The 11,808-nt window shown below is 41.0% G+C and overlaps 3 protein-coding genes across 6 annotated transcripts in view; 2 read left to right on the top strand and 1 right to left on the bottom strand.

The window, feature by feature from the left end:
* Nucleotides 1-4,925, top strand: part of LOC118407264 (peptidyl-glycine alpha-amidating monooxygenase B-like) — a 41,275-nt gene extending 36,350 nt beyond the window's left edge. For 3 of the 4 annotated variants that reach the window (XM_035807723.1, XM_035807729.1, XM_035807737.1), the window contains 3 exons: nt 956-1,111; nt 2,299-2,474; nt 3,141-4,925. In XM_035807723.1, the coding sequence (XP_035663616.1) occupies nt 956-1,111; nt 2,299-2,474; nt 3,141-3,269 (461 nt within the window). In that variant the 3' untranslated portion in view covers nt 3,270-4,925. The remainder of the gene's footprint in view (nt 1-955; nt 1,112-2,298; nt 2,475-3,140) is intronic. The other variant, XM_035807743.1, reaches the window with a different exon arrangement.
* Nucleotides 4,926-6,076: 1,151 nt separating this feature from the next.
* LOC118407419 (3'-5' ssDNA/RNA exonuclease TatD-like) lies at nt 6,077-9,596 on the bottom strand. The gene is made up of 4 exons (XM_035807897.1): nt 9,376-9,596; nt 8,445-8,605; nt 8,097-8,283; nt 6,077-7,713 (listed from the first exon to the last, which is right to left on the bottom strand). The coding sequence occupies exons 1-4, from the start codon at nt 9,566-9,568 to the stop codon at nt 7,394-7,396; spliced, it is 861 nt and encodes a 286-aa protein (XP_035663790.1). The 5' UTR covers nt 9,569-9,596; the 3' UTR covers nt 6,077-7,393.
* The window catches only part of LOC118407429, a 3,982-nt gene continuing 1,635 nt past the window's right edge, over nt 9,462-11,808 (top strand). Inside the window, exons 1-2 of the mRNA XM_035807906.1 lie at nt 9,462-9,573; nt 10,915-10,970. Of these exons, the coding sequence (XP_035663799.1) occupies nt 10,943-10,970 (28 nt within the window). The 5' untranslated portion in view covers nt 9,462-9,573; nt 10,915-10,942. The remainder of the gene's footprint in view (nt 9,574-10,914; nt 10,971-11,808) is intronic.

An 11,808-nucleotide genomic window follows, 5' to 3' on the forward strand; every position in this document is an offset into this window, starting at 1 on the left:
AAAAAGAAAAACGTAAGTCGGGTTCTTTGCGATACTGAGCCTGGTCCTGCTGCTGCAGAGGTCTGAACAACCTGCAGCTGCAATCTTGTATATTAGCCACTTAAAAATAATCATGCTTCCCTTCTGTTAAGGATCACAAGAGAAGAAGCAACTGTCACACCATGTGATACAGTCCATTAAAATTCTTCCTACCTTTGGCACGAAATTTGTATTGGCTGTAGTGTAAGATAGCAGAGAGCGGGGTTAAAGAGTCCCAGAGGCAAGCAACACAGAAGCACACTACAGTAGCTTGACTAACAAAAACCATACGGGACCTCCCATAAGGACACCCTTGGCTGGGTGATACAAGTGTCACTTTTACCCCAGTGGCTTCCAGCTGTTCTTGAGTTTGAGTGTAGAAAATGCATTTTTAATGCCAATTGGATCAAAGGATGCTTGAAATTGAACACGAAAACAGTTATCCTTGGGGGTAAGGAATAAACTTTACTAGTAAGGGATTGAATTCTTATCTTCACAATGAAATCGAATTCCAAAGGCTGCACCCATCATTCACTTAGTTTGTGTGTCTGAGAATTAATTTGTTGTTTGTCATACTTTGTACCCTATGCAGTTGTCGTGTAATATCTTTGCAAATAAAATGTAAATCTGAATTTGAAGGACGCTCCCATTTACTTAGTTTTTGTGTCTTAGAATAGGATTGGAGCAATCGCAATGATGTGTGTGCAAAAAGCAGGTGTTTGGCAAAATATTGGTTTACATATTAACCAGTAATTTGATCTGCAAATTTACATATCAATTTTTAATCCAATCTATACTGATGTCCTGCTAGGCACCAGCCGTCAAATACCCCGGATATAAACAAGAACTGTTTCAGCAATTGCTCATATTGTTTTTATTATTTGCCATACTTTGTACCCTATACATTGTTGTGCAATAAATTTTATCTATTCATTAGATCAACTCTCGGTGAAGAAAGGAGACATAAGCAGTGTTCAGGAGCTTGAGGCTGATACATCAGACAAGGCGACGCCGAGTCTAGGTACTGACCACCTGTCTAGAAACCCGTACGAATCTCTTCTCCAATCACACAGAATCCTAAAACTTCCACAAGGTGAGGAAGAAATCAAGGAATAAGTCAATTGATGGCTTTTACAGCATGCAGCCGTAAGCGGGATAAGGATGATTCATATAGAATACAACACAGTTTTATTATATCACCCGAGGTACCAGCCAGATCGGGAGTTAGATCTGACCCGTGGCAGGGCTGGGACAGAGGGCGATGCAGAATACACCGTGTTGTATTTTATTTATGTCATACCAACCTGAGAAAACAAATGTTTCGATGCAAAATGGGCCAGAAGTCACGAAAATTTGCTGACTGCTAACAAACAATTGAAACAGCAGACATTCCAACTTCTGAATCAGGTTTTTTGACTTTTCAACCATGCAACACTCGGTGGGCAGAGTACGTTCAAATTATTTGATGTAAGCCTGTTTGATACAAATTCAAAGCCCATTTGATATGGAAAGTTATCACCTGTATCGATCTTTGTTGCATCCCTGGTATGACATAATGCCCTCAACTAACTCAGCCCTACACCTTGGTCAACTTGGCCCAACATTGAGTGGTCAGCTTGGTCTGATGGTTTGGGTTTTGGGTCAAGTTGGTCTGATTACTCTATGATGGGCTGAGTTGGTAAAGGGCAGAAGCATCCAAAATCTGCCATTAATTGATTTGTAATTTTCCTTATGATTTTACTTGAGGCCATGTTGATTTGGTTAACGTTATATGGATGACTTCCACGCAAGCATCAATTTTCAGCCATTTCCCAAAATTAAATAAAAAGTTTTTAACCATACTCTAAATCGTACAAAGACGGTTCAAAATAAGCAAATATATGCCATGGATTGCAAAAATGAATATTGGAAAACGCATACTAATTTCAAAGAACATTCCAAGGTCAAAGATGTGAAAAAACAAAAATGAAGAATCCATTGTTCGGTATACTTTATTCTTTGTGTTCAGTCACTTATTGACTTATTCAACCTGCCTGACCACTTAGATTTCATAATGAAGGCAACTTTTTTTTTTGGTCAAACTTCCTTTTTCTATTCGCACCCTGGCATCAGTTTTTGGATTCCCAGAGGATGTCAGCCCTATAATCAAATTGACATGCCCTGATCTTTGATTCAATGCTAACCATTACATCTTGTTGTGTGACATGTTATGACTTAGGACCAAGAGTAATGTTTCTTACAATTATGCATGATAGTGATAATTGATAATATTTCTTGAAGGGGGAAACTTGAGAGAAGACCTGAGCACGACGCTGATCATCGCCACGGTTCTTGTCGTCCCCCTGGTGGTGGTGGTGATTATTGCAGCGGTGGTTCGCTGTCGCGCCAGCGGGAGCCTCCGATTCGACAAGAGGAAGAAGAGCACGCTGAAGTCGTGGATGAACGGATACAAAGAGGTACAGAAATATTGTCATCCCTTACCTGACAATGTCAAGAATCCTGACTACCTTCTAAACCCATTTGTTTCGTTTGGATTGGTTTTGGTTTGAATGGAGGCCTGGTGAACCTCTGTGTCGCATCAGCCATAAGGTAATTTACACCGATCACCCAGACTCCAGGAAGAGTAGCGACATATCAGTCACTAATGGAGATCCGAATCAAACCAAAACCATACCCATCTGTTGTGCAAACACTTTGCTTTACGGCTAATTTGAATATCATCATGTCTCGTTTAGTTTTCCTGCCTGCCCAACTATTGATTTGACAAGGGTGTTGAGTTTTCAAACTTGCCTGAAATTACAACATTCAGCCAACTTACTTTGTTTTTATATTTGCGTGGAATATTCTTTTGTGTATTGTATGTAAATTGCTAGATACTCGAGATAGAAGTTATATGGCATTGATAACTGCCACTCAAATACTCATTATCAGACACACAGACTGTAAGCTAGGGCAGCTTGAATCACTACCAGCAAGATTGTAGCACTCCACCACACTTGGCTAAACAGTTCAGAAGTAAATCTCGAGTCAGCCCAACTATTGGTGTCATTCTTGTTTGATACAGTGAAGATAGGCACTACTCAACATATCATAATTGTATTTACCATTTTTCCAATCTACAGAAACACCAGAACGGCATGTTCTCTAACAAGAAGGGTTTCCAGAGAGTGAAGACAGAAGACAGCGATCACGAGGAGGACCCTTTGACTGACTCAGAAGTGGAAGAGTATAATGCAGTCAGGAGCGTATGATCATTTCTGGACCGCTGAGAGATGTGCCATTAGTAGCATTTACTCATGACGAGCAACTGGATATGATTTTGAAAATGGTCAGACGTTTCAGTTAGCATCCAGCACCTTTTGTCAGTGTCAATGAGGAGATCTTGTTAAAGATTTGCAAAGGAAGTGAAGACGAATCAATAGTTATAGTATAAAACCTGCTCTCCAACAAGATAACCCCAGTGTCACTGAGAAAAAGGTATTGGATTCTACCTGAAACTTCTGACCGTTTCCTATATCATATCCAGTTGCTGAGGAATTGTCATTTGGCATATCTTATTATCTAGATGTCTAACCTTCATCGACACTGAAAGATGTCTCACTGTAAGACTATGTCTTCTCTTTTTCTTTCACTGTGGGTGTCTTCCTCTAAATCTCCAAGCAGGTTTGTCTTCCTCTAACCATCCTCCAAGTTGTTGTATCGAATACCTGAAGAAACACAATCATATTTTATGGCTCCTCAGGTTGGTGATGTACATGTGTGTGTCAAAGGATTTGGAAAGTCACAATTTGCTGTGTGACTTGATAAACTACATGCCTACCATGTTTTGTAGCCATGTTGTTGATTTCGAATGAAGAGATAGAAGACTAATGAGGAGATTGATGCCTGTCAAAGCTACCTGCTAGCCACTGTGTCACTGGCTTGCCAGTCCAAGCTGTTAAGAGGGTCATACAGCTAATGTTAATAAGCTGGTTCATGGTTTAGACTGTGCATTCAAAGTGTGATGTATTGTGTGCAATATGCCAAAGTCGAAGGCTCCTGAGACATAAACAAAACGCATGCATGTATCAAGCGTTGTCTTGACAACAACTGTTTACTTGTCAAGGGCCTTCACCTTTGACCTTGCGCATGCCCAGTTCAATCTTTGAAACAGCTTATTCTAGATGATTGGGCGTATTTTTGTATTGTGAACAGGCTGAAGTGTCAGGGACAGTGCTATGTGCGTACATTTGTACATCATTCATAACCAGGAGGAATCTAAATGCTCTACAGGACAGTCACCTTTCGGAAACACTTCTACTGCCTTTAAACTGCAAGGTTTTTGTACATCTGAAAAGTGTACTTGAAGTCTGGGGGGCATTTAATAATATATGACAACTACACATTGTATAACAGCTGGTGTGTTATGCCAAAGGGCACCAGCTATACAGAAATAGAATATCAGGGTACTCAAGATCTGTTTTTTGTACTTATGACAGTATTACATGATTATGAGGAGACTTTGTGCTTTTATGTAATGGAGTGAGGTTTGGTAAGGATATGTTGATTTGATTATATGGATGACATCTGCGCAATTGTGTTAACTCATTTGTTAAGCCTAAGATCCGACCACTTGAATTTCATAATAAAGGCTCCTTTTTTGGCGGCCAAACTTTAAAATTTGCACTCTCGAGTCAGTTTTGGGGTTCCTAGAGGATGTCATCCATATAATCATAGCCTAAGTCACAGTGTCTTGAAGTTAGCTCTTTTAACATTCCATTCTTATAATATATATAGGTCCTGGTTATGGATTGTCCTATACATGGCACAAGTGGAATTGTTCAGTGGAATTGTTTTTATCATATTGATCTCATCTATTGCAAGGTTGAAGGACCTCAATGTATGTTTCTGTATATAATGAAGAAAAAGTGAAGGGAATATATTATTATCTGTATAGAGAAAAATATTATAAGATGTGGTACATGTAGGTAGAGGTGTTAGTCTAATAAGTGTTGCTTCGAAGGTATGCTTTGTTATGTGATTACTTTTGGTGAAATCATGGAAAACTGCAGTTCACAAATTAAGTAGTTAAAGCCAGAGAAAGATTATTATATCTATTTTGAAGAAATGTTTAATTTGTTCAAACGAATATGCTTGGAAATGTTTATGTTACTAGCTAGTCAAAACCTCATCAACAGAAAGAGGATCACTACAATATCAGCAACAGTGCTTCAACTATCTGTTCACTGGCAGGTATTCAATTATAGGAAATGATTATTAGATATTTACTTCTCACTGCTGTATGCTAAGCCAGTCTTCAGTTGCAGATTAGTGAAAAATTTCCATCCTCCTACGCAGGGACATCCAACAGAGAAAATGCCTGACTGGATGTGCCCTGCTTTCTCAACCGTCACCCTAATATAGTTCCTGACAGCCCTGCTTATAGATATTAATGAGCTTACCCTTTATGCAAGATCTCTTTTGAAAATGAAAGGCCTATTCTCTGATTGGCTGACAGCTGGTTTGGGGGGACGTCCACAGGCACTAAAAGTGACGGTAGAGAAAGCAGGGTACATCCAGACGGGGGGGTGGGGGGGTGTCACCGTTGGATGTCCCTGCGTGGGAGGATGGACAATTTCAAGCTCTTGGATGGAGAATCTTTGTTCTTTCCTTGCCTCTATCCCCATGGTGATATAGCTGAGAACAAGCAACCAATGACAATGGATGTCTGCATAATGTTATTTTCCTTTTAGTTTTTGGAGGATTGTGCAATAGTCATGAATATGTTTTACCTTCTACAGATATTTGTTTAACCACTGATTGCCCCAAAGTCTTTCTTTCAAGACTAAGACCACACAATGTTGAGAAGCCAAGTATACAGAAGTCTTGGATAGTTATGTAGGATAAAAACATTTATTACCCACGGCCTAATACAGTGTTCTGTTTTTGCACAAATCAAAATAAATATATGAGCCCCAAACTATTTTGTAAACCATACCCACAGCTTTATATAAAATCAGTATTAAAGAATGCCTTTGCAGTTTAGTTTCACATTCATGTAAGGTTTTTTTCATTCATGTAAGTTTTTTTTTTTTTTTGGAAATGCAACTTGTTAATACTTCAATGTACAGAAATGTAAGATTGTGTAATGTTTAATGCAAATATGGTGATTGTTGTTTATTTATCAGGTGGTGTGATTTTGATGCACCCTTGGCTAAACCTTGGAAATTTTCCATGCAGTGCCCAAAGAAATTACGAAGTGGCTGTTTTCAGCCATGATGCTAATATATATATAACCATGATTTCTATGATGATAATGTTATAACATGATGCTACGCTGGTGTATGGTTTAGATTAACAGTTTATTGTTGGGTGAAAAATGTTCGCACCAAGGTACAGGAGTTGGAAACAGATGTGAGTTGTACATGTCTAAATGCCAGGTGAGAAAAATGTTAAATGAAATAACATTGGTAATATTTTTGCACATTATAAAATGTCAAACCTACCCAAGTGAGTCCCCTAAGTGGTCTTTTGGGGCAGTTTTGACTGTATTATGTAATCAGAGGTAAGCTCTACTGCTCAACATATACAGACCATTGTTTCGTTTGTAACATTGTAATTATTTGTGGGCGTATAGTGGCTGGTAACAGGAGTCTAAATCTGTTGCATAGAATAGTTGTCCAGTTTTGTTGGCTGTACTTATGCTAAATGTGTTGCTCTATCTGGTCAATAAATCGGACTTAAACAATATAAACCCGGAGTTGTTATCTGCTTTTTACCATACACGCTAAGTTAGCAGATATACATATAGACCAGTTACACTATCTTCTGTGATATTGACTGCATGCAAAGCCTTATGAAGCACTCTTAGATCACACTAAGGTCGATGTACAAAATGTACATATGGCATCCTTCTGTCTGGCAAGACAATGGAGTAGGCAAATAGTCACTTATTGAAGTGGGTTTGGCGACCGCTTTGCCTGACCTGCACATGACTTTTTAAGGTGAAGGAAGGGGTGTGCAATTCTTCTCCACCCTCTCGTCCGTACATAACAAAATGTATATAACATTGTAATCATTGCATTCTATGTACAGCACAATCGGCACCTAAATTTAGCACGACATAAAGGCAGTCTGCTCAAATTTGATGCAAAAAGTAGCCGCTGTCTTTCTGAATTTAGCACAGACCATCGACAGTATGATAACACCTAGCTTAAAGTCCCTGGTTGCTTTTCTGTAGTTACTTGTGCCACCACATCTGGTCCCACATCAATAAGCCTAGCTCAAATCTGATAGATGCATTTTATGTACAGCATAATGTGAAGCCAGTCTGACAAATTAATCCTAGCCACTGCATGCCTGAATTCAGCATAGAGCATTGACAGTATATATTAAGCTAACCTAGCTTAAAGACTTTGGTTGCATTTTCTGTAGTTGCCTGTGCCACCACATCTGGCCCCACCCCCATACATGCTGCTATAACTGCCGCAGTCACTGCCACGGAGCACGGCTCGTTCCTCTTGTAACCACAGTGCTGGAAGTTCTCCATGTTTAGAGAGAAGTTCGCGACGGCTTCCTGTGTCTCCTTGGGTAGTTTCTTGATGTTAGGGTACATGTACGGAGCATCTGACTCCACCATCAGTCTGTCCAGAGGGATGAGCCGCTGCTCTAACATCCACTGGACGCCGTTCGGCCTCTTGTCTTTGCACAGGAATCCTACAGGAAAAAGGAAGACATTAGGAAACCTAGATTTAACCAATGATGTAGGTCGTAAGTATACATTGTATCAAAGGCCAAACCATGGCCAGCCAATGTGTCATTAAGTGCAAAGCTCAACATTAGCATTTACTTAGCTGAAACTTTACAAAAGAGCTAAATGAGGCCCAAGTAAGAGACTCCAGAAGTCACACAGGGTACTCTGGCTTCCAGGGTTTTATGGTGTGTACCAGTGAGTCCTATGTAGAAGCCCATGTCCAGGTACACCCGAGCCTCCTCTGCAGTACCAGGGAAGCAGTGGACGACTGTACAAAACTGTTTTTTTTACCCGCATGCCTAAAGACGTTTTACATCCAGGCAAACAAACAAGCAAACAAACACACCAGTGAGTCCGATGTAGAAGCCCATGTCCAGGTAGACCCGAGCCTCCTCTGCAGTGCCAGTAAAGCAGTGAATGACCACGGTGACCAGTTTGGCCCCGACGGGGGACCTCAGGATCTCCACCAGCGCCTGGTGAGCCTCTCGCTCATGGAGGAACAGGGGCTTCTGCAGTCTGCAGGCTAGTTCCACCTGTCAGGAAGCAAGTTTCAAAGATTGTATCAGTACAATAGTCAAGTGAGTAAGTGTTTGCCCGGGTTGGACCATCCTTTCACAATGTGACTGTAGGTGGTTGCCTGACCAGGTTTGACTGTATCCACATATGTCAAGCATATAAGTAATTGTTGAGATACCTGTCTCTCCAAGACTAGTTTCTGCTGTTCCTGAGGTGAGAAGTTCCTGTTAAAGTCCAGTCCACACTCTCCCACAGCCACGCACTCAGGACTGGCCGCCAGCTTCTCTAACTCCTGTAGGCTGTCGTCTGTCCACATCTTAGCATCATGGGGGTGGATACCTAAGCAGGATAATCATCATCATCATTATTATCATCATCAACATCAACATCATCATCATCATCACCCGCACACAGCCACACACTCAGGATGGGCCACCAGCTTCTCTAACTCCTGTAGGCTCTCATCTGTCCATGTCTTAGCATCATGGGGGTGGATACCTGGGCAGGACAATCATCATTATCAACATCATCATCAACATCATCATCATCATCAACATCAGTCCCACACAGCCACACACTCAGGATGGGCCACCTGAGCGTCTCCTACTCCTGCAGACTGTCATCGGTCCAGGACTAAGCATTATGGGGGTGGATACCTGAGCAGGATAATAATCATCATCATCATCAACATCATCAACAACATCATCAACATCACTCTCCCACTGCCACACACTCAGGACGGGCCAACAGCGCCTCTAAGTCCTGCAGGCTGTCATCGGTCCAGAACTTAGCATCATGGGGGTGGATACCTGGACAGGATAATCTACTCTCCAAGCAGAGGTTGAGTCGCGTAGATATAGTAGTACAGTAGTCGGAAAAATTACACAGCCGCTCCTCTTACGATTACTACTATATCTACGCGACTCAACCTCTGCTTGGAGAGTATGGATAATCATCATCATCTATTCACAGACAGTAGTAGTACAGTCTGAACCAAGCCAGTACAATTGTTTGACTCCAGAATTTCACCCAGATGTCAGGCATAATTTTTTCTAAATTTTCATATTCATGCAGGTAACGTTAATAAATATTGTGAAGTCGAGTGTCACCTGCAGTACTGTACAAAGCGCCAGGGTGCGCTCGTGCGAGCTTGAGTGCATCACGGCTGGCCCGCAGTGACGTTCCGGTGACCATTATCTTCTGAACGCTCACGTCCCTCGCCCTCTGTAGAACGGCAGGCAGGTCCCGCTGGAAGCACCGGTTCGTCAGGTTGGCGCCGATGTCTACCAAGGCTGGCAGCATCGTTGGTAAGCTTAGGAGAGACCAGTAATGCTATGAAAGACTTCACCGTTGAAAATTGTCCAACCCCGCGTTGGCAGGTACACTGTATCTATTTCAAAATACTCAGTCCACCTGCACCCTCTAGTATGCAGCATGTAGCGTTGCGTTAACACCACAGTGATCTGTTCTTTCTTACGTGTTCAGGACCAACAGTATTACATGGATCCACGTTGCAGAGCTGAGCGCAATGACAACAGTCTTGCACAACTCAGTGCAATGCTAAGTGCAGTGACCTCTTTGACAACAAATATTTGACCGCAACAAAATGTAAAACTTAAACACACAGTTACTGTAACATTGTTATGCGCGATAGTACCACAGTCATGACAGTGGTACCGACTAACTTGACAAATATTTAATAGAACGAAACAAAACATTTTTTTTAATCTAGTATCTAGTAAAAGAGTTAATCATATGTAAAATGGTATTCAGCGACTTGATGCGGTGTCCGAACCCGGAAGTAAGTGAGTCGAGCGTTTTCGTGGGTGTCGAATTAAGTTGTTCACGAAACAGCAGTTTTCCAGGCAATGTATCAAGTCGACAGCTACCCAGAATTGTCAAGTGTAGCATGAAGGTGATATTTATTCGATGAACCATTGCTGATCTGTCCCACCTTAATACTGGACCAGGTATGTTGGTCTTCTTTGGCGTGTGGCGTGCATGTTTATTATGTGTAAGGTGGGGGCGTTCACCTCAAAATACACATTACGTCAAATAAACATTCCAACGCATTTGATGAGAAAATTGAAATGCAACTTGAGCGGCATTTTTTCCATAGTATGTCTATATCTACATGATCAGCTTTATTCCAAAACATTGGCTAGAAAATTCATGTTTCTACCGACTACTAATGTTGCCGCTGCATTGTATGATAGCTAACCTGCGTTACTGATATTACCGGCTAGCCTGGCCTAAGATTTTTACGATTTTATATTTTACGAGTAGTGTCGCATCTAATTTCTGACTAATACTCTTTCTCATTATTTTCAACCGACTAGTACCACCGTCTAGCTAACCTACGTTGTATCCTATGATGTTTACAGTTTCATGCTTTACGAATGTCATATTTAATCACTGTCTAATATTCTTCCTGGGGCCAAGCTTCGTCATGCTTGACTTTAGGCTCCTATGATGTAAGTGCGGCTCGCCACGCCTGCACAGGTTCATGAAACAGGACTCGAAGGGAAAGGTCTTCTCTCAGCGATGAAGGACAAACAGTTTTGGAGGGCGAACTTTGTGTGCCTCACCTCTCAAGAGGAAGAAAGATGATGATGATGATGAATATTCTTCCTCATTATTTTTGACAGTTCAACACTACCTGACTGACTCTGAGATATGCGACCAGAACTGACTTTTGACTCTGGTGAGTCGTACGAACATTGTTGTTAACGTCACACAGTCAGAAAGCTATGAAGCTGTAGAGGGTTTATTGACATAACAAAAATACAGCAACTTTCCTACGGTCAACTACAAAGTCCAAAACAGAAATATCTTAGAATTCTTACTTCTAAATACAGGCGCCTAGCCTACGATCTCTGATACCTTAATACAATCAGGTGTGGCTGATATCATGTGTTTTAGTATTTTCTCTAGTAACAAAGCAATTTCAAATGTATTTAACATATATGTACATTGTTCATTCATACATGTCTATTCATAAAATACATCAGCTCCTGTTCTCAAACAAAAGGAGCTAATTGACTCATTTCAATGCATCAATCTTGTCTTACTTTTGTTTTCTTTTCATCTATTAAATTTTCCCTTCACACCCTTTGCATATCAATTCATAGGTAGGGTATAAAACCTGCTCTTCACATTTCCTCAGTGTCACTGAATGCTGTCTTGAGTAACTGCTTTTTGGCGTAAAACTTGTGTTAGCGCCGCCATCGAACAAGGACAAAATTAAACTCATAACAAACAGGCAGACAAATGTATTAGTATGCAATTTTGATATCGAGTAAGGGTCATACTTTCTAAGAGCGCAAATCCTGACTCCCCCTCCCTATGTCTTAATGGTAGGACAAGGATGAAGTAACTATTATGTGATTCGCTGTAAGGGTGCAAAACGTCCAGTTTGGACAATGTAATTCTGAGTTAAGCACATTATCTTAATTAGGCTGGATACCAGACCCCCCGCCCGATCCTCATAAAAATCGCATACCACCCAGAATAGATAATTTTTGAGATCGGGGCTGGGGTCT

This window comes from Branchiostoma floridae, chromosome 2, assembly GCF_000003815.2.
Source record: "Branchiostoma floridae strain S238N-H82 chromosome 2, Bfl_VNyyK, whole genome shotgun sequence".
NCBI classification, from domain to species: domain Eukaryota; kingdom Metazoa; phylum Chordata; class Leptocardii; order Amphioxiformes; family Branchiostomatidae; genus Branchiostoma; species Branchiostoma floridae.

Excerpts from the sequence above, each read along its gene's own strand:
- LOC118407419 (XM_035807897.1), bottom strand. The coding sequence starts at position 9,568 with ATGCTGCCAGCCTTGGTAGACATCGGCGCCAACCTGACGAACCGGTGC. Across the intron at positions 8,606-9,375 it reads CGCTTTGTACAGTACTGCAG|GTATCCACCCCCATGATGCT; the intron begins GTGACACTCGAC and ends TATCCTGCTTAG. Across the intron at positions 7,714-8,096 it reads CTTCTACATCGGACTCACTG|GATTCCTGTGCAAAGACAAG; the intron begins GTGTGTTTGTTT and ends TTTTTCCTGTAG.